This window comes from Caretta caretta, chromosome 10 (assembly GCF_965140235.1).
Source record: "Caretta caretta isolate rCarCar2 chromosome 10, rCarCar1.hap1, whole genome shotgun sequence".
NCBI classification, from domain to species: Eukaryota; Metazoa; Chordata; order Testudines; family Cheloniidae; genus Caretta; species Caretta caretta.
This window is the reverse complement of record NC_134215.1, coordinates 6,653,762-6,675,767: the sequence shown is the minus strand read 5'-3', so window position 1 is coordinate 6,675,767 and position 22,006 is coordinate 6,653,762. Positions and strand designations below refer to the sequence as shown.

General features: G+C 44.5%; 1 protein-coding gene across 3 annotated transcripts in view; it reads right to left on the bottom strand.

Moving 5' to 3' along the window:
* CACNA1H (calcium voltage-gated channel subunit alpha1 H) overlaps positions 1 to 22,006 on the bottom strand; it is a 208,316-nt gene that overhangs the window by 77,832 nt on the left and 108,478 nt on the right. For all 3 annotated transcript variants that reach the window (XM_048866479.2, XM_048866482.2, XM_048866481.2), the window contains exons 9-12: positions 9,649 to 9,800; positions 8,168 to 8,353; positions 5,928 to 6,045; positions 3,440 to 3,595 (exon numbers count right to left, since the gene is read on the bottom strand). In XM_048866479.2, the coding sequence (XP_048722436.2) occupies positions 3,440 to 3,595; positions 5,928 to 6,045; positions 8,168 to 8,353; positions 9,649 to 9,800 (612 nt within the window). The remainder of the gene's footprint in view (positions 1 to 3,439; positions 3,596 to 5,927; positions 6,046 to 8,167; positions 8,354 to 9,648; positions 9,801 to 22,006) is intronic.

The window sequence follows — 22,006 nt, the reverse complement described above, 5'->3', positions numbered from 1 at the left end:
TCAGCTCCAAAAAAGAACAGTCCCTGCCTCTTGAGTTCAATGAGATTCTCATTAGCAATACAGGGCCTATGACACACATTTGAGCTATTCTGATTCCATCTAACCGTGGGCTGTGATACACACACATAATAGTATTATTATTTGTATTCCCACATCATCTATGGGTCCACTGTGGTAAGTCCTGTACGAACAGAACCAAAAGAATCTCTGCCCCAAAGAACTTACAATCTAGGTACCCAGTTCCTTTTCATATATTACACTCCCACCTCAAAACACATACAAGCTATGGGGAAGTCTAAATTGAAACTTTCATTCATTTCTATTTGGCTGGTATCTCTGAAAGCTCATCATGAACGTTTAGTGACCAGTGTTGTTAACTATGTCACCGTGGATCATTTTAGCAGTAGTATGCAGCTAATGTGTTCAGCCAATTATCTCAGACTGCCTTCCCCAACTTTTTAGGTGCCCAGAACTCGAACTGTCCCGATCAGCTGCGAGTTTTCAAACCCTTTTCAACTGACTACTTCTATGATGTAGCGGCTAGTGCAAAAATCTGCAGCACACTGAAAACTGATGACATGGGGAACGGCTTCAAACGAAGGGAGTTCAATATAAAAATCACCACCACCAGGGTTATTGCATTGATGGGTTACTCATTTTTATGTTTAATTCATGAAAAGCTACCACTTTAAAATGTAAATGAACCGGCCTCAGACTTGCCAGCCAGCTGTACCAGAGTCCAGGCACTTTCCAAGAGGCTTTGGATCCAGCTTTCTGCACAGCATGTGGGATTTTGAAGACAACTAGCACCGCAGAGCAAAACTCCAGCCAGCTGCCACCCCGCCGCACAGCACAGCCCACCCAGATTCTCCATGAACCCTGGTGATTCCTTCTTTGGGGGCTGATCTTGCTTCTGCGAAAGTCTGTGGCAGAATTTCCACAGGCTTCAATAGAAGCAGGATCATGCCAGTTCTGCTAAGAGGCAAGGATGTGAAGAGTTGTAGCATCCCTGGCAAAGTGCATGTATCACACAGATCTGTGATCCTGAGAAAGCCGCTTTGAGAGTCTGGGAATAAACAATGAAGATAAGATTTTCAAACTAGCTGTTTCTGTTCATTTGCCTGTCCTGGTACTTATCGGGAAGCTGGGAACGGACTTTTTAATAATGGAAACCATGCAGATCACCTTAAAGGGGGAAAATGTAGTTGTGAAATTTGAGGAGAAGGGTGTTTCTGGTGCATGCATATTTCAGTGGTACTTCACAGTGAACCGCAGTGTTGTCTCGGTGTAATGTAATGCAATGTAAGCAGAAAAAATATGAAAACGATGAGATTTCTGGGGACAAGGTGAAAAGCTATCAAAAATAATTAACAAATAAATAAAAAGAACAGGAGGACTTGTGGCACCTTAGAGACTAACAAATGTATTAGAGCACAAGCTTTTGTGGGCTACAGCCCACTTCATTGGATGCATAGAATCGAACATATAGTAAGATAGATATAGATATATATATATATACACACACACATATACATATACACATACAGATAAGTTGGAAGTTACCATACAAACGGTGAGAGGCTAATTAGTTAAGATGAGCTATTATCAGCAAGAGAAAAAAACTTTTGTAGTGATAATCAAGATGGCCCATTTAGACAGTTGACAAGAAGATGTGAGGATACTTAACTTAAGGAAATAGATTCAATAGGTGTAATGACCCAGCCACTCCCAGTCTCTATTCAAACCCAAGTTAATTTGGTATCTAGTTTGCATATTAATTCAAGCTCAGCAGTTTCTCCTTGGAGTCTGTTGGTAACTTCCAACTTATCTGTATATCTATCTAACTATATGTTCCATTCTATGCAACCGATGAAGTGAGCTGTAGCTCATGAAAGCTTATGCTCAAATAAATTGGTTAGTCTCTAAGGTGCCACAAGTCCTCCTGTTCTTTTTGTGGATACAGACTAACACGGCTGCTACTCTGAAATAAATAAAAGATTTTCTTTCCTCTCCACACCCTGGGAATTTAGAGAATGAAAATTGAAACCCTTCCTCATTTTGTTTCTGAGTTCCCATGGGCTTAGCGCTGGTTCGATATTCCAAAACGCTGAGCAGCCTCTCTGTTCTTGCATGCCTTGAGATACAAAAAAAATCCAAAAATGTGATTCAAGCGTTTTGGATCATTATTTTCAACTTGAACTGAGGCTGGATGATTTTAGGTGAGTCTCAAAATCATGTCCGTGCCCTACTGACTTCACAAAAGCTTCTGGATAATATATTAAACCAGAAATGGGATCATAATTCTCATTTAAAACTCCATGCTACATATGGATCTGTCCTGCTCCAAAGGAAAAAACGGAGAAGGGCAGAATAGGTCAGCGGGTTCCAGGATTGACACTTGGGAACGTCTCAAAGCAGACTGAGAAATAGTCATTTCTTTAATCTTCCTTACCCAAGATAAGGCGATTGGACATTACCCAGGCCCCTGGCCACATATACTGTTTTAGCACTCATTTTCAGGTGGTGGTACATAAGAACAGCCATATGGGGTCAGACCAGTGGTTCTGACCCCAGTACTTACCGCCAGAGACCATAGGTTCGTACTCAGAGCGGTGAGCCCATCCCACTGGGCACATCCTATTATTAGCACGCTAGCTTAGTGGGAGCTAGCACGAGTATATCTCCTCAAGCTGGGAATCTACATCCCCAGCTCCTAGTGTAGACACGTCTGTGCAGGAGCGGCAGGTGTACATTCCAGCAAGAGGACATACCCACATTAGCACGCTCAAACCAGAAGTATAGTCACAGTGGTGCAAGCATCCAGTCACCCAAGTCTGTGCCTCAAGTCTCAGCTGGGACCACGCTCAGGATGATTCAGTTTACATCTCCAGCACAAACTGGAGACATACCCATAGCAACTTGCCCAGGGTCACACCGGAAACCTGGTGGAGCGTGGTCTTGTGAATGCCAGGCAAATGCTCTAACCACTGGATCATCCTCTCTAGAATGGAACCATCAGAGCTAGACAGGCATCACAAGGGCACCTCATCACAAGCTTTATCACTCCTACTCTGCTTATAACTGCATCCATCGTATAACTGCATCCACACTAGGACTTATGCCGACCTATTTATGTCAGTAACTGCCCCCACCACTAACTAGCTGATACAGAAACACCAACTTTGAAGTGTAGACCAGGCTTAATTCAATTTGGCCCTTTCCCCCATGAGCACTGGATTACCAGTGTCCTATCTTGTTCCAGCTGGTGGGCTTTACTGGAGGGTCTGGGGGGCCAGGTACTGCTGTGGTCCTTGGAGGGTTGTTTAGAGATAAGGTGCTATTTCCCTACTGATGAAGAGGCCATGAGGCTGACCCCCTCACCCATTTCCTACATGCAGCTGCCAGTTCCCTGCCCCATTGCTTTGCTAAGCCTCCTTACCTCTGCTTGGAAGCCTTCTACCAGGATGGCAACTAGGAGGTTGAAGAGCACGTAGTTGCCAAAGGTCATCAGGGCCACGAAGTAGAGTGCCGCCCACGAGGAGGTGGATGCCATGCCATTATAGAGCACCACGTTCCAGTCTTCCTGGGTGAGGATCTGCATGGAGTGGGAAGGAAAGACTTTCCGATTACTCCTCGCTGCTCGCCGGGAGCAGCTGGTTTAAAATGCACATTGAATCACTGATTTATCCCTTCCTCCTTTACAGAGGCAGCACCCGCTCTCCTTTCTGACCGGCTAGAGATCTAATCAGATGAGACAGCAAAGGATCTCTTTATTTAGATCTCAGCACCTGAGATAGATCTGCAAGCTGCGGCTTCTTCCTGGGATACTCTTCTGCCCTGGCTCCTCGTTCAGCTTGCCTAGTAGCATTATGACCCACAAGGGTTGCTAGTTCAAATCCCCACTCTGGTAACCTATCAGCTGCACAAGCTGCGAGTTCTACTGTTTGGTGGGGAAGTTCCCAAATGATTACATGTACTCTGGTGATCGGCTACCAGTTGACAGGCCTGCGATGGCACCAGTTTTGTATCAAGAGATGGTCACACTTTTTCAGGGCCATGCTTTCCTTTAATCAGAACATTTTTTCTCATTATGAGTTAACTGACGTTGGGGAAAAAAACCCAGGTTTTCCTCACAGTCATTGATACGAGGGATCTCCAGAAACTCAGGAAAGGAAACAAGTGCTTGTTGGGTGGAAAAAAGATAAACTGGCAGGAAAACATATTTCCTTTGAAAAGACTAGTCCAAGGAGCCTTCATAAGATTCACTTAAGATATTCCTAGCCTGCCAATGTTTCCATAGCTGAAAAACCCAGGGATTTAAAAAAAAAAAGAAAAGAAAGAAGAGGATGGTTTCTTGCCCTTTGTTAATCCAGTCTCTACTATGAAGATGTCCTCTAGCACTGCTATAAAACAGGAACAACGAGTTGGCGGCATCTGGGGGTGGGAAAATATAGTCGGCTGCATTTAGTCCTGTGCCTCCCATTAGCCCTGTGCCTCCGCGTAAGGTTATGTCCTTGTGCATCACACTGAATCTATTTACACACATGACTTTGAATGTTAAAAATAAATACATGAGCCGCTATTACAACAGTAGGAACCTCATGGAAGTGCTGTCAGTTTCCCCTCGCAGTGAATTAAAATCTGTCTTTGTTTATATAGCGGAGAGCTAACATTCTGCATTATGGAGAGTTTGGATCAGTTTGCACATGGACTGCCACTCATTTAATGAGGTGCACCTGTCCTGTACCTAGAAATCCTGCTTAACATTCCTAAGCTCTCCTCCACTATACCCAGTTTATGTCTGTTGGTGGTTGTAAGGGGGCCTTTAATATACTCACTCTGCTTCCCATTCTAAGGGCTTATTTCTTAAGCGGAAAGACAGCTAATGTTACGGAGAAATACCTTCCTGGAATAAGTTGCTTCATTGCTCTGTTATGAAATATATGAGTCATTCTAATGATACCTTAGATCTTGTCTACACAGGAAAGTCGGCAAGTTTACATAGAGATTTTCCAGTCCTCTGCCTTGCTTTTCTTTTGTGTCACAGTCTTTACCAGTCCAGCAATCCTCATCCCAACTCCACTGTTTGTGTAGCCAGCACCTACAAAATTTGCTGAGCTAGATTGACCTGAGACAGTCTGTTCGTCCCCCAATTCTAAAACACGGTATTTTTAAAAAGTGAATTTCAGTGCTGGAGGAAGGTGTTGGATTGGTATCCTTGGAGACAGAAGTCTTCTGTCTATTCATGGAACAGGTACAGCACTGAATGGTTTTAGAAACCTCCTTCAAAATGACCGATATGTTTCAACCTGAATTGTGTAATGATTGCAGCTGGGCAAAATCTCTTGAATTTTGGCCCCCAAAAATGCAGATTTGGGTCAACTGAAACGTTTAATGCATTCATGTTGAATCTGCTGAAATGTTTCAGTCTGGGGGAAAAAAATTCCCCCGAAGTCAAAACATTCTATCTCTTTGTTTCAAATTTTATCTTGATTTTTCCAGATATAAGGAAAAAGCAAAGGTTAAAAAACCCCTGAATGTAACAAAATGTTTTGTTTTGGGTCAAAGTGTTTTTGAGCGACCAGAATTTTTTTCCTACTTTTTAGTTTAATCAAAACTGAACTGAGAAAATCTGTTATTTGCACAAGTGTAATGATATGAAAGTGCTGCTCAATCTCTATTCCTTCTCAGGCTTTGGCCTTTGCTAAGAAGCGAGATCGACATAGTGGTGGGTTTTGTGACAAGGGCATTTGCCCACTCAGAGCTAGCCTGAGACCAGTCAATTCATTGGGAAGAACCGAAACAAACCTCTTTCATGGTAAGTTTGTCCAGTTAACTCTGTGATGCTGTGAATGAAGTTTTTTGAAAAGCAACAACATTTGTCTGCTTGGTAGAGAATAAAACTCATCAGCGGTCCCAGATCTTACCTGAAACACGGTCACAATGGCCCAGAGCAAGGAATCAAAATTCTTTCTGTCTGGAACTGTGTCCCCCGTATCAGTTTTCAAGCTAAACTTGCACCCAAAAAGATGCATGCCGAGAATGCTGGAGAGGGAAAGGAAGCGACATAGAAGACATCACTGCATGAGACACATGGTTTCAGGGAGCATCTTAGCGCTTTTGGGGGTCACTTTCTTTTCCCAGCTGCACATTGTAGGTCTATAGAGAGTGCTATCTGTGCTCCCGCAGGCAGGAAATGAGTCCTCCTTAGAGGAGGACACCAACTATAAGGTGAATCAGAGCACGGGTTTGTTATACGCAAAAAAAGAGCCTTTCCAGAAGATGAAAGCAGAATAGCATGACTTAGATATAACTTTTGTCCTTATGTTCCTGCACTAACTCCCTGGTGAACCATCACCGAATGTACTGGTTCTTGAGGCCCACAGCCTCTACTTGCCATTTCAGTCCAGATGCCTACAGGTGACCCTCCATTTCAGAGCCTGATGGCTTCTGGGTTCCCATTGAGACAGCTTCAATACTAGTTGGTGAGCTTTCTACACCTTATGCAGCCTTTGACCTGGAATGGATGTTACTGGCCCAAGGAATTATGGGTGACATGGCTGAAGACTCTTCAGACAATCCAGCTCTATCGCCAGTATCCTCTCTGAGGAATTTCTGAAGAGGGCTGAGGGTGCAGGAGGGGCTGCTTTCCGTTCATTATATAGGACTCAGGCAAAAAGCGGATACCTTCACTAAATGTTAGTGTAACAAGGCACATTTGACCTGTCATGGCTCAGGCCAGCCAGGTCGCAGAGATTTTCCCAGAAAGGGATCTTCTATGAAAAATAGACCTTACACCTGATTTGACCACTTCCAGGATCTTGAGAGGGTCACTCAATCTTCATTAACCATTCAGTCCTCGTTCTCTTTGCTGATAATGCCAACAAAGCGGCCAATTAGTGGCAACTGCAATGGTAGCTATTCCCCCACTTTTGAGTTCCTTCTGTCAAAGCAGCGTAATGGATATGTGGCCAGGAACTATTCCGTATGACATAAGCATGACAAATATACAATATGCATGACAAATATACAAGTATGAATGACATCAAACAGAGAAAGAATAGAGAAAACAGCTTGGAATTACACAAGCCCGGGGAAACATTCAGAAGATTTAACAGTTGACATAAATTCCTGGTGCTTTCTGAGTATTTAATAAAAAATACCATCTTCCAAGATGTTTGTCATAGGCATTGGGGCAAATTCTCAGGTAATTTACACTGAAGCCAGTGGACCACATCCATGGAAATACGCTAATTTGAACCATCTGAGAATCTGGACTATTATTTCTAAAGTCTTCTATTTGACATGGACAGATGATCCCATGAAGTTGCTGGGAAGTGACTTTTGGTGCTACAGATAGTTGTCCACTACCAAATTAACTAAGACCAACAATCCATTTCATTTTGGCTCCTAAACACCCACCGGCAATGACCCCTGCTATTCTCTACAAGGTGAGGTAAATAGCTCCCCGAAAGAACATTAGGTCAACTGCCCACTTTGTGCCCACTCTCCCTCCATAGTTGTTCTTGCTTCTCTGGATCATGTTTCATCACTATTGACCTCGGTCAGAGTCAAATCCAGAACTCAGTGGGGCGGAGCTGGTGACAGGCTGCATGCCCTGTTATCAACCCCCTGAGCCATTCAGCTGTAGACTAGTGTTAAAAAGTAATTCCTGGACCCCATATTTCCTCCCTCTAAAACATTAAGCCATCAAGTTCCATTTGTGGACAACTTCCTGGGTCAGGAGTGTCGGAATAGAGGGGGTCTCTTGGGGGGAGGGGGGGGGGAAGAGGCGGTGCAGGGTCGGGGCCTTAGGGGAGAGGGGTGGCACAGAGGGGGCAGGGCCACGGTTCAGGTGCTGGTGGCCCCCCCAATTTTAGGAAGCTTCTGCTGCTCCTGTACTGTGCCTCTCAGGAACTCTGGAGTGATTGTTTTTCTGTTGTTGTCTGTCTGTATTCTTCATTTGTCTACAGAATTACAAGGATTGCATGAAACACTGAGACCTCAAAGTGGTAAATCATCTGTTGAATATCTGCCTGTCAGTCTATTGTGAGCCCTTCTGTCATCTAGGCTGCATGGCAAACATGCTCTATTATCATTCTAATTTGCATATTATTTAATCAAGCCAAACAATTAATTCAAGAAGAAAAGCAGCCGTCGGTGGTACCTGAAAATAAAGATGAAGAGCATGAGCAGCATGCAGAAGGTGGCCACGTTATCCATCGTCTTCATCAGGACCACCAGCTGGCGGCGAAGGGCAGGCATGAAGCGTACCAGCTTGAGGACCCTGAGCAGCCGAAAAGTTCTTAACACAGAAAGGCCTCCATCGGATTGGCCAATGATCTCCCAGACACTACGGGAGCATAAGAGGGAAAACAACAAACTCACTGTCCTTGTCCGACCTGTAGCAGTTTGATGTACAGTACAACAAAACCCGTAGCTAATTGGATTGTGAGTAGCTTGCAGGGTGTCTGTCTGGCCCAGCCTGTGACCTGGGATCAGAGTGCGCTGTAGGAACAGATGGGACTTACAAAGGGGGGTGGGGGGGAAGTCAACTTGCATATTTGTCTCTGCTGCTCTGCCTCCTTCTTGACCTTGGAAAGATCTCAGAATCAGCCCTCTTCAATATATATGCTTGATCTATTTCCTCTGTAGCCAGTTTAGTGTTGTTTAACCTGCTACAGCATCTAGCGATAAAGTAAATGACTTAATGGTGTTCTAGATGCATGGTTGGTCTGGACCACTGAAAATCAGAGATGGGCTCCAGCCACAAAATTTAGATCAGGATTTTGGAAGGCCCTGAAATTCCAGAGGGTTCAAACATGGGGGTTTTAGTTCAGATTATTATTATAAAGAGACGGAGCCAAGTGTAAAATTGGGTTTGAAGTTTGAACAATCTCAGAGAGTTTGAAGTTGTTTGGATCTGGGACTTGGGTCTGCACCCCTCTCTAATTGTCATGACTTATTTCAACTCCATGGGCCCAGCCATCAGTTAGTGTAAAGCGGCATCCCACCATGGACGTCAACGGCACTATGCTGATTTACACCTCCAGAGGATCTGGCCCGACATTTTTCTTTCTCAAAATTAGAGTGAATTGAGCAGCCACGAAGCTCAGGGGATGACTGGTGTGGGCCAAGCCAGTTACAGCATGGACAGACGCAGAAGAAGCCTCTCCCATGCACATGGGCCAGCACAACCCACCCCAGATCTGCAGCACCCCTACCACTTGCTCTTTGATGTTGGGAGCCCCCTGCAGTGGACACCACACCCATTACTTATTGTATCCCACCTTCTCACAGCCCTGTTCTTGCCTTTCCAGGTCACATATTCATGTATTCGTTCTGGGAAACCTCTGTGCTCCTGCAACTTGGGGTCATTACACTGCTTTCCCCAGAATTTTCTGTGGAAAATTCACCACGCCGCCAGATGTATGGCAGAAATAGAACTCCTCGTCTGTCACGTCCATTTCATTTGGACAGCACTTCTAAAGATACGACCCTAAAAGGCCAAGACGCTATTAATCCCACTGAGCTCTAAATTCACACTAACCCACGTCACTCCTACCCCCTGCATGACATGACATGTCTAAAGTCTCCTGGAGCTACTTGGAGGCGAATGGTGGAAAGTATCATGCAGCGTGCAGTGACCTGATGATGACTATGATCCCGTCGAAGATGTTGTATGGGTTCTTGATGTAACCGAAGATACCAAAGGCAAGGAGCTTGAGGACCATCTCCAGGGCAAACATGCTGGTGAAGACAATGTTACTGATCTCCAAAGCGTTGGTCAATTCATCCGGCTACAAGACAGAAAGACACATAGTCAAGCTGAGACATAAGGAGAAACATGGAATTTTTTTTTATTATTCCGCATGGTAAACACACTCATTTCCTCAAGGAATTTATTGCACTGTTTCACTTTGCACATCATAAAGCCCTTTGCAAATCCATACATCTGGGAACAAAGGAGGCAGGCGGCATCTGCAGAATGGGGGATTGTCCCCTGGAAAGCAGCAACTCGGAAAAGGATTTAGGGGCCCTAGTGGACAAGCTGTGCAACACGTGCTCTCAGTGTGAAGCTGTGGTAAAAAGGGCTAAAGCCATCCATGGATAAATAAACAGAGCAGTGAGTGTGGAAAGGGAGGTGATTCAGCAGTGGGGAGACTGATACTGGAATACTGCATCCAGTTCTGGTGTCCACATTCCAAAAAGTATGTTAAAAAACTGGAGAGGGGGCAGAGAAGAGAGAGGTAGTGCGTAAGAAGAACTGGAAGGACATTCTATCGGGTCTTTTAATGGAGTGAATGCCCATTTCTGTAGCACCCGCAGTAATGACACTCATGTTGTGTCCTAGCTTAACAAGATCTTTTAAGCAATGCACTAAAATGAAGCATTAAGGCACAAAGTCAGACGTTTTGTAGGATATGCTTAGCCAGGCTAGAGGTCTATCTGTAACAGACTAAATGCTAAAAGAAAAGGAGTACTTGTGGCACCTTAGAGACTAACCAAGACTAAATGCTCTGAATGTAATGTTTCAAAAACACCCAAGAGAGTTAACAAGTACAAGTGCCACTGAAAGTCAATGGGATTTGTGTTCTTAGCCGCCTTTGAAAACGCCACACTAAAAATCTAGGAAGGTTTCTTTGTGGGTTGTCTCTGTTTTGATTGATCCAAAGTTCTGGTCAGAAACCTGGAAGGGATCTTTCTAGGATGTCCTACCTATGGCCCTGATCTAACTCCCATTACAGCTGATGGAAAGATCTCCATTCACTTCAACAGGACTTGGAGCAGACCTTGTGCATGAACTCAGATCCATCACATAGAAAATTGACCTTCCCAAATAAACCAACATTCGCTCCAAGTTACAGCCTTTAGTGTGAAACCTTTACAAGTTCCTCTCTCACCAAACCTAATGAGAAAGAAGGGACCGAGTTAGATTTTCTCACTGGAGTTACTTCAAAAAAAAAACTGTTCAAGGAACTGCAACATGCATTTCTAAAGCTAAGTACCAGTTGTCTTGCAAAAGAAAATGGGTCTTTTCCATTTCCTCAGTGCAATAATCTTGCCTAGGAAAAGGAGCTATTTTCATATCCAACTCATCTCCTGTCTGGTAATAGCTTCCTTTATTTTTCATGGTATGTTAACAGCTGGGAAGCACTTGAGGTGGTTATTGCATTATCTGAGCTTCTGAAGACAGGAGATGTTTGTCGTATCATGGTGCGCAGCATAGAAGAGACACTGAATTCAATGCACTGTATATCAAATACTCAGCAAACAGCCAGGAATGGCAGTGGTTAACTTGGATTCAGTGGTAGCCACGGAGATCCCACGCTGTCCAGGCTGGTTATACCATCAGGCTGCTGCAGATTAACCCCTAGAACAATTTACCAAGAGTTGTGGTTGATTCTCCATCACTAGCAGTTTTAAAATCAAGATAGGATGGTTTTCTAACAGATCGGCTCTAGGTCAAACAGATGATAATTCAGGGAAGTTCTATGTAGGAGGTCAACTACATGATCACAGGGGTCCTTTCTGCCTTTATCATCTATGAAACCAACTTGCATAGGCCAAATCATTCTGTGCAATAACCTACTATGGGCTCAACCATTTATCCTAGAGAGACAGTACTAACTGCTTAGTGTTTCCAAGCAACCTCCTGCTCATCCTCAATGCACACCATGATTGCTAAAATACATTAGAGATACAACTACTCATACCATATCTCCTTGCTCTCAAACCCCTATAAAAGGGCAACCCCATTTAGCACCCAGTTGCCTGACACCACCTTGGGCCAGAAGCTGAGATTATATTGGATGAGCTTCTCTGGTGCCCCTTGTTAAAACTTTGTGACTGAATTGAAGGGGGAGGGTTGGGATGGCTTCCCTGCATATAATGAAGTCGTGTTCTGCCCAGCCCCATTGCCCATGGATGCTGCTAAATCATCCTGCCCAGAGATGACTTATCTTTGGGTTCATAAGAACACGGCTGTAGAAGACTTTGCCTTAGGATTGTACCAGACTCCATCCATTCTCGGGGGAGAGGCCACCCTTAGACAGCTCCATGGGTCCTCCCCTCCCCATCATGTGACACAAACTGAACATTGTGCCAGACTTCTCAGTGTATTCAAGACATTGTGAAGGAACAGAGACTGGATGGCGCGTTTACTGCCTCTCTCCTTGGTCAGGGTTAAGAGGGAGCATTCCTGAGGACAGGCAAAACTAGGGGTTACTTTCCTTGGTCTCTCTAGCCTCCCCGGAATACGGTATTTACTGCAGATTATGGGAGAAAATGTTTGTGCTATCTTCTTAAAGTCAAGTTGCTGGCAGCACATTGCTGGCCAGATGAGAATTAACAGCATCATCTTCAGATGAAAGCTGCAGCTCAGAGCACTTTAAAGGGATGGGGCCTCCCGTAACACCACTTCTGCTCTGTACTCTCCATTTTGTGGGGAAACTCAGGGAAACCCTGCCAAGGAAAGAATAAAAGAGAGAGAGAGAGACAGGCTGCACAGCCCCAGAAGGAGTAAGGAAAAGGGAAAGCCTACACGACAGTAAGGAAACACCAGAGCATCTGCTAAAACTCCCACACATTACAGGAGCCTGATTTTCCTTTACTCAAGTCAATGAGATTTTTGCCACTGATGTCCATGGAAACAGTCTGCCCCATGGCTATTAAGTGGGACTTTAACAGGAAATGTCCCTTCTCTTCACAATAACATCTGATATCAAAATAACCTTAACCCCTCAAAATAGATTTTAAATGGGACTTGAGTGGCACATAGGCCCTTTCCACAGAAGTAAATGTCCCAAGGAAAAGGGAACACACCCAAGAGGGGACATGTGGCCCTTGCATTTGGCTTGGGTAGAAACCCAACCAAGGGCAGCAATTGCCCCTGAGATTGAATTTGATTTGGACAATGGCTCAGCACCTGGTGGGGGGTGACTGCTGCACAGTGCACTGTTCAGAATGGGCTCACTCTCATCTTGTGTGCAGTTGCCAGCTGTAAATTCTTTAGGGCCTGGACCGTCTTCCCCTCTATGTCCGTACAATGCAGCAGCAGGTCAAAACCCCCATAATGTCATCAGCGTGTGAATTCTGCCCTGATCCTTTCAGGACATCAAGCGATCTGTAGCAGCTTGAGATTGATCGTAACTTGCATATCTACAAGTGTTAGGGGTCATGCAATTACCCACCAATTTTTAGGGATCCAGACACAGTATTGCATACTGTGGCCTCTTGCAGAAATGAAGCCCCCAGTCCAACTCCTGCAGATAAAACTATGCACATGTCCAGGTGTTGGTTAAATCATACAAACCATTAGGAATGTCTCCTCAACTTCTTGGGGCATGTGTGTTTGGCTAGCTATCGCTGAGTTACTTGTCCGTGTATACACAATATCCTCACTCTAGCCAGTAGCCTGTTCCAGGGCTGCTCCGCTCTCTTATGAACATCTCATTGCTGAGCACTAACGCTAAATGTAAAATCATATTTCCCACCAGCCCCCCCTCTTTCCTCTCCATCTTTGCCTCTTCTTCTCTTTCCTTCCAGTGTGGATACCACACACACAGAGCATCAAGAATATTGTGTACTCATGGTCTTACTTCTCTGGACAAGGAGAGCATCTATTTTGCAGGATCTCAAGGTACCTTCAGATGGGAACTGAACATTTAACAGGGAGAGTAAAAGGAGAACCCTGGGCTCTCTGATAAAATAGAAGGAGTCTTTCTAGACAAAACCAAGCCTAACCAAAAATTCTCTGTGGTGTCCTTGCTACTATTACAAGAGTTGCCAACGCTCATGAATTTATCATGTGTCTCATAACATTTGTTATTTTCTCAAAGCCCCAGCTCCTAGAGTCATGTGAATAAGAGAAAAATTTCAGCATACATAAAAAAAAAAGTAAGGTTCTAGGCTTCATGGTTGTGGAGAAAAGCTTGAAAACGTTGAAACCTAGATCACAAAAAACAAAAACAAAAACAAAAAAGGGAACAAAAAGAACCCATTTAAAAAAAATCCCATAATTTTGAAGCCAACCTCATATTTTTTTGTATCCTGACTCTTGATTTCCAAAAGCTTGGAGCAGGCAGCGCTGCACAGATTCATATGCTAACATTGCTGTTTGAACTCACTTGCCAATTCACAACAACATTTTGGTGCCATTGCTTCTTATTCTCAAGCACCGTAACCTTTGCTTGGAATATCAGGGCAGAGATTGCACGATGAAAGATGCCATGGTATCTCAAGGGAACAGGGGTGGGAGGGGGAACTAGCACCAATGAGATCATCAATAGCCATAATTAGAAGCAGATCTTCTATCAGATAGCTACAGACAAAGCCGCAATGCCTCGGCCTCGCTGACATTGCAAAGCCACTGTGCTTCAAACCAGAGATCTTCATTATCCCTTATTACTCGTATTTGGTTCGAGGCAGAACTAATGTGGGGATAAGGACTGCTGTAATGAGAGACATTTGGATTGCAGTCCCAGCAGGCAAAGACAAGGCTGGATGGCCCTGAAAGCTAGCGAACGCGGCTCATGTGAGTTTTTGTATCACAGAGTGGAAGTTGTACAGCACAGTCAAGCACCAGTGACATTGCGTTCAAACGTAATTACTCCCTTTCAGCACCAACTGGAGTCTAGGAAACAGTCTGACAGAAGTATTTTTATGTCTTATGAAATGGTTTGTGGCTTACAGTGTCGTTCATCTCCCACTTCTCATATCCCCCAATGAGCAAAGATCAAGGAGGAAGGTTAAGGCAGAGATATACAAAACCAACACCAATTTGACTTGCCTTCTTCAATCATCTTCCAGTCAGAAACAAGACTAACTGAACCAGCCACTAGAAGTCACTGTTGCATAGCTCAAATTCAGCTGAACTGTAGAACTGTTTGGGAAATTTTTGACAAAACCTTTTTTCACCAAAAAATGCTGATGAACCCAAACCAAATCTGTTTTTGGTGGTTTTGGATTCAGTTCTGCTGAATTTCCTGACTCAAAAAGTTTCCATATTGTCAAAACTTCCCATTGTTCCCTTTTATGAAATGAAAAGTTTTGTTTTTTCGGTTCGAAATGACTTTTTGATTAGAAATGTAACTTGATTGATGTTTTTAAAAAGGTGGAAAAAAGGCCAAAATAATCAACATACAATGGTTCAAAATTATCGAGACTAAACATTTTGATTGACCCAAGCTGAAATGTTTTTGTTTTTTTTTTGGTTTTTAGGATCCCAAAAATTTTTGAGATGGACTTTTTGTCCTGATTTGGACCAGGACATTTTTTTCTTTTAAATCTCAAACATTCATGTGGGACAGGAAAAAGTCACCACCCCCGCCAGCCCTACTGAATTGCCATTTGTAGGACACCAAAATGCTCCTCAAAAGAGATGGTTCAACTCTGTTAGCTTTGGGTACCTAATCAAATTTTTCCTGCTGTGACATTTAAGCTGTCCAGCTCTGCAATCTTTCAGACAAGGAAAGGGAAACTCAAAATGAGTGATACTTGAGAAACACATGAACTTTGAGGCTCTGCAGGCAGCTCTGGGGGACATGTTGAGTCAGAGCACCTCTAGTTTTTGCCAGTTTTCAAGTGGAGCGAGCGGAGCAATGCAGCCCTTAATGAAACATTAGGGTTACCACCTGGCTGGTATTTGTCTGGCCTGGGCAGGTTTTTAATGGATTTGCCAGTTGTTGGAAAGATAATTGAATCTGCAGGGTTTTTATGTGGGTCTAAAGATTGCATTATCACCACCATACACTGGGATATCAAATGTTAAAAGTCTCTGGGTCCAGCTAAAGATGCTGCAGCGTTCCCACCTTCCGCAGTTTAAGCGATAACAGATCAAAACTGTTGAAAATAAAGCACGTGTCTGCCCACCAACACACAAGCGCACTGTGCGTGTGTGAGAGAGGGTTTGAGTCTTGCGAGAGTGAGGAGACAGGAGACATTATTAATCTTATCTGTGTGTGTTACCTCTCTAGATACTGTCAGCAGGGAGTTGGGGAGTTGCCTTATGATTTGGGGTTGTGGTTGTGTCGGGCTTGCCTTGTGTGTGTGTGTAGCAGGGATGTGCCTTTCTTTTTGGCATTTCAGAGGTGGTAACCGTAATGCCACATGACCCATGTACAGCATGGTACTAACCAAAGAGATTGGAATGGTAGGGATCCCTAGAGTCAGGGAGGAGGAGACGACACCTCCCCATTCCTAGCAGCAGAAGAGCGCCAGAGAGAGGTGTCAGATGGAGGAGCAAGTTTCCCACCCTCCAGCACCTTGAATCTGCCCCTGCTACCCTCACTAGCCCTGATTCCAGCCAAAACCTAACCCAGATACAATGACTGCCACCTTTGCTAATGTGGAAGGTCCATATTTGTATCACATGTGTCTACAAGATATTTCAGTGATTTTAAAACTGTGTTTTTTATTAGCAGAGAGTGAATCCCAGAAGATTCAGAGGTTCATTTCAAGGTGAGATAAACAGCCAAACATGTGACTAGTGCTCTAGCTAGCTTGGGTCTGGAAATCTTGGAAGAACAGGTGCTCTCTTGGAAAAAAATCTTACACTTAATGTTTCACCAAGGGAGAGTCTCCTTTTACAGTCTGTTAGGCACCAGGAAGTTGGGAGAAATTGATCAATCAAAAAGTAAAAAGAGTCTGAAAATCTGGACCTAGTCCTGGCTCTGCCACTGATTAACTGTGTAACCTTGGGCAAGTCACTTCATCGCACTGCACCTGTTTCCCCTCCCACCCTTCCTCTCCCTAGTCTATTTCAATTGCAAGTTCTTCAGGGAAGCGACTGTCTTACTATGCTTATGTTTAGCATCCAGCACAATGAGGCCCTAAACTTAGCTTGGTGCATAGTTGCTACTGTGAAATAAATAATTAGAATCCAACAGGGGGATAAAGCCAACACATAGATTCTTCCACTGAAAATGTGTTTGGGTGACATTTGCAAATTAAAAAAAAAAAAAAAAAGGGACTCGCGTCAGAAATTCCGCCCCCGCGCACAGGCAGTTGATTTAATCCTGTGGAACAACGAAAGCCAGGCCTGGCACCAACACAGGGGAATTGTAAACAAATTCAGAACATTTAGTTTCACAAACATTCCTTTCATTTTTGTTGTTGGGTTCTTCTTTATTTTGAATTCCTGCCCTAAAGCTGTCAATGAGATTTTGTGTGTGTACGTGTGGGGGTTTTGTTTTATATTTTAAGCTCAGCCTGCAGGGACTCGGACCATAAAGATGAGAAGTAATAGTCTCCCACAATGAACCATCAACTTGTGCTTTGCTCCTGGACATTTTACCTCTCCCCCACTTTTTTTTTCCTGGGTTGTGTCTATTTCCTTACAAGATATTTCACCTGGCTAGGCAGCCCTACAGCAAAGTCATTTCATGGAATTTAAAAAGAAGCAAATGCAGAAGAGAGAGGGAGAGAGGGAAAAAAGCCTTTTCATGCTAATTACAACTGGGGTTGGGGGGAATCCAGCTCTCACAGCTGTTTGAATTATTAAACCTGAGCAAGGCAATTAGCACAATACGGGATAAATCCACCCTGCACTAAGAAGCTTTATTTTGCAGTATGTCCATAGGTTGCAGAAGCACTTGCAAGGGGTGTACAGTGGTTATGGGAGGGACTGCGTAGAAGTGTGTGATACTGTGTAGTAATGATGCAGTAATTACTGAGGATAGAAACTTACCTGAGTTAAATAGGTTTCAGAGTAGCAGTCGTGTTACTCTGTATCCACAAAAAGAAAAGGAGGACTTGTGGCACCTTAGAGACTAACCAATTTATCTGAGCATAAGTTTTCGTGAAGCTTATGCTCAAATAAATTGGTTAGTCTCTAAGGTGCCACAAGTCCTCCTATTCTTTTTGCTGAGTTAAATAGGTTTTAGTCTAAGGTGTTTTGTATCTTGATCCTGTGCCCAGGAGTCCCACACACTTCAGTAGCACAGGATGGCCCGGAGAGCTTGACGCCAGCCTGAACCTTCTCCCAATACAAACTCAGCAGCCAAATTGGCAATAGTGGCTACTAATTTTCAGTATCTCCCCATTTGGGAGCCTAACGAGACACAGCCGGGGCCAGACTTTCAGATGTGTTGAGCAACTGCCACTCTCCGTAACTTTAGCTGGCATTACGGGTGCTCACTGCCTCTGAAAGTCAGGCCCAAGGCCTCTCAAGTCAGCTTGTCCAAAATGGAGGCACCCCAAATTAGTGGCCACTTTTGGCCAGAAGCTCTTCTGAGGCTCTAAACTCTTTTGCTTAAACTTTAAAATTCTTATTTCTGACTTTGAGGCAGCTCTGCATTTCCTAGCCCCAGCAAGGACTTGAAGACTCTCATGGTGCTGATCACCAGAACCTGGAAGCACCAGCATTGCAGGCTCTCTTATGAGCCTCCTGATGGATCTCTAGATTAAAGGTCTCTGGATGGATGTATTTCAGATAGCATCCAAGCTTCTGCATCTTCATCCATCTGAACCTTAGATTCTCCATCACAGCTGCTTATGCCAGGTCTGATGCATTCCATTTATTCACAAGAATACCTCTCCTAGGCATCTTACAAGCATTAACTAATTGCTCTTCCCCATTGTACTGATACAGAAATGGTGAGATTAAGAGATTTCCCCAAATTCGCATAGAGGATCAGTGGCAGAACCGAAGAACGCCTCACTTCTAGACTTGTGCTCAGTGCACTAGACCATGGTGTTGCCCTGAGAGACATTTATCCGTGGCAGAGTTAAAGTCTTTGGAAGCATGTGTTCTCTGACTGGCCGTCACCTCAGCATTAATGTCAGAATGTCACACTTTGCTGCACTACAGAGGAGAAACCATGTCATTATAAGGCACCGAGAGGGCAGTCATCAGTGGACAATCTTCTCTCCTCACTGCACCCCACAATGGCACCAGTAGGGAGGGGGACTGAGATTCCTCCCGCTTTCTCAGCCTCCATGGCTGGCCCAGCAGAGCACATTCCCACTCACTCATCCATAACGGAACACCGAGCGACATGGGCCAGCACATCACATCCCAAGTCCACCCTTGCAGCAGGAGCTGTAAACAAAAAGGAACAAACTGACTTCATTTACGGCGTCCCATGAGCTGTACTTGGGTTGGTTCTGTGTGTGGGGAGGGATTACAGCCTATTGCTTTCCCAAGTGAGGCATGCAGCCTCCTGAGTAACTAATCTGTTTAATTGATGGATTATGGGGCTCCATTTCCAAATTAGATTGTGAAAGCAATTGCTAGATGCAAGCCCGTTTTTGGGGGGAGACAGAAGTAATGTTTTGGGTAAGAGCAGTATCTAAAAAAGTTGTTCAAAATTGCAGAAACTAGCTTAAATGAATTTAAAATGCTGGCACCTCAAGAGGGGAGTGAATCAATAAAGTTGGTAAAGGGAGCTCAACATTACAAAATACTCCTTTAATTTTTAACCATAACCTTAAAAAACATGCACATTGTTTACAACCCACATCATGCCGTGCTCTCAAGTAGTGATGGGAATTTGCTTGTCAGACTGGAAGCCAAGACTCCTGGATTCTAGACCCAGATCGGGAGGTAGAATGTGGTCTCGTGGTTGGGAAGATACTTTGTTCTACTGCTGCTTCTGACGTCCCCCGTTAATGTGGTGGGTATTTCTAGTCTCTACCCTGAGGGCCATCTCTGGCCCGCAAAGCGCTGGCAGTGGCCCAGAGAGCAGCAGTGGTTTAATTTATTTCCTTAAGGGTGGCGGGGTTCGTTCCCAGCTCAACTGTGTACGATGTGGCCATCATCAAGCCCGCTCTGGGGGATATCACTGTTCTTCCTTTGGAGCCTAGGAATGGTGCTGCTGAAGTGGCAAGAGGAATCGCTGCTGAGTAGTGCATTTCTGTGTCACTCCCTTCTTGCAATGTGAATTGACTATGCTGTCACCAGAACTCTTCCAGCCCCTAAGGGCAACAGACTGGGAGCATCTCCTCTGTGCAGCAGGCACAGGAGGTGGGGGTGACTCCGTGGTTCTGACTTTCCCCTCCCTCCTAGTCCTTTTGGGTTGGCTAGTGCCAATCTCCCACAAAATTCTTGTGCTCAAGTGAGCTCGAGGACTAGAAATGTGACCGGCCATCTTGTGGCTGGGAGATTTCCTTGCACACCTGTGCATCTGGCCCTTAGCATGTAGTCTATAGCGGGGTTGGTCATAAAGGAACCCTTGTTTTCTCATGTCAGCACCTCAAGTCCATTCACAGGCTGGGCACTGTCAGCAACAAGCATGTAAGAGACATTTGCTGCAAAGGATCAGCCTTTATTTCCCATTGTAGTTCAATGACCCCAGACATGCAAGGAGTCTGTAACTGCTTGATGAGTGCCTGGCCTAAGCTGGCTGACTGACATGCAAAGCATTTTGGCTTGGATCACTGTGTGTGTACAGGTTTCAGAGTAGCAGCCGTGTTAGACTGTATCTGCAAAAAGAAAAGGAGGACTTGTGGCACCTTAGAGACTCACCAGTTTTTGAGCATCAGCTTTCGTGAGCTACAGCTCCATCCGATGAAGTGAGCTGTAGCTCACGAAAGCTTGCGCTCAAATAAATTGGTGAGTCTCTAAGGTGCCACAAGTCCTCCTGTTCTTTTTGTGTGTACAAGCAGAGACGGCTCAAAAGCCAGTGCTGCAACTTGACCTGCTTGTCAAGGCCTAAGAGGAGCTCATTCAGGTGGTTAATGGACCGGCAAGGGGAGCCTGTGACACTGCCATAGCTGATGGGGGTGTTACGTTATTAGCCTGTCCAGGGCAATGTGATCAGACCTCGACATGAATGGCTGACTGTTTGGGCTGTTGCAGGTTTGGGCTATCCCCTGGCCATCCGCCACACAGAACTCCACCAAACATTTACGTTTCAGGCAAAGAGACACAAGCCCCGTCAATTAAAACTGGGAGGGACTTAAAATAATGATACGAGAAAGTCCAAGAGAACTCAAGACTGCTACTTAGAAGAGCGCCGTCCTGCTGAAAGCCTCGGCAGGATTTATATTTTGGAATGGAGAAATGATCACGATTCCTGAGAGGGAACCTTGCCTTCCAAAGCTCTTTCTATACGTGGGATGAAGTGACGAAGTCCTTATTTAGTTTGCACTCTCACAAAACCCCTCTTGAAAGTTGCTGCCACTTCCGGTATTGCAAAAGCTCAGTAGGTTTCCAGTGCATCTCAGGTCCATTGGGAGCTAAGTCTGAGTAAGGGACATCAGCATTTCGGGCCTGTCTATGCAGGGCCGGCTCCAGGCTCCAGGCCCCAGCGTTCCAAGCAGGTGCTTGGGGCGGCAGAGTTTCCGCGGTGGTGGCAATTCGGCGGCAGCTTTGGGAGAGCCGGCCCTGTGTATATGCCAGTATAAAGGTCTTCCTCTATCCCGAAGATGCATCCATTTCTGGGTTGGAACGAAGGAACTATTTAATAGCGTACTGCAACACCACACAAAATCCTGTATCCAGTTGAATCTCAGCAATAATTTAGATCAGGAGAATGATTGGAATTTGACCTGGGCGCCAGCATTAATGCTACTGTCACTACAAAAGTCAGGTGGGATCTTAAATTACCACAAGGGGTCAGGGTCTCAGTTTTACCCTGGATTTGACAGAAGTCACCTACAGTGTCACATTATTACATACATTACATGGTTCAACATCATGTACAAAATCTGTTTTAAAATTAAGCTAGAACGGGGGAAAATTTGGGATTATGCACCTTTCTATGAAGCATAAAGGCAGCCTCATGTTTTTAAGCCCTCCCCCTGCCAAAAAAAAAAAAAGATTTTTTGGGGCTTTTTTTTTTTAAATTAGAAATTCCATTTAAAAGTATCCCGGGAGACTATGGTAACCGGAGAACTAGTGAAATTGTGACAACTTAAAAACAAAAAGACTGAATGTTGCAGCAACTGAGAAAGGAAGGGATTCCCGCCCGCCCCCCCAGGCTGTTAAAAACTCTGTATTCTGAACACTTATTTAATTCCAATGTCTACTGAACATTTAGGAGAAAGGACATCTTTGTTAAAG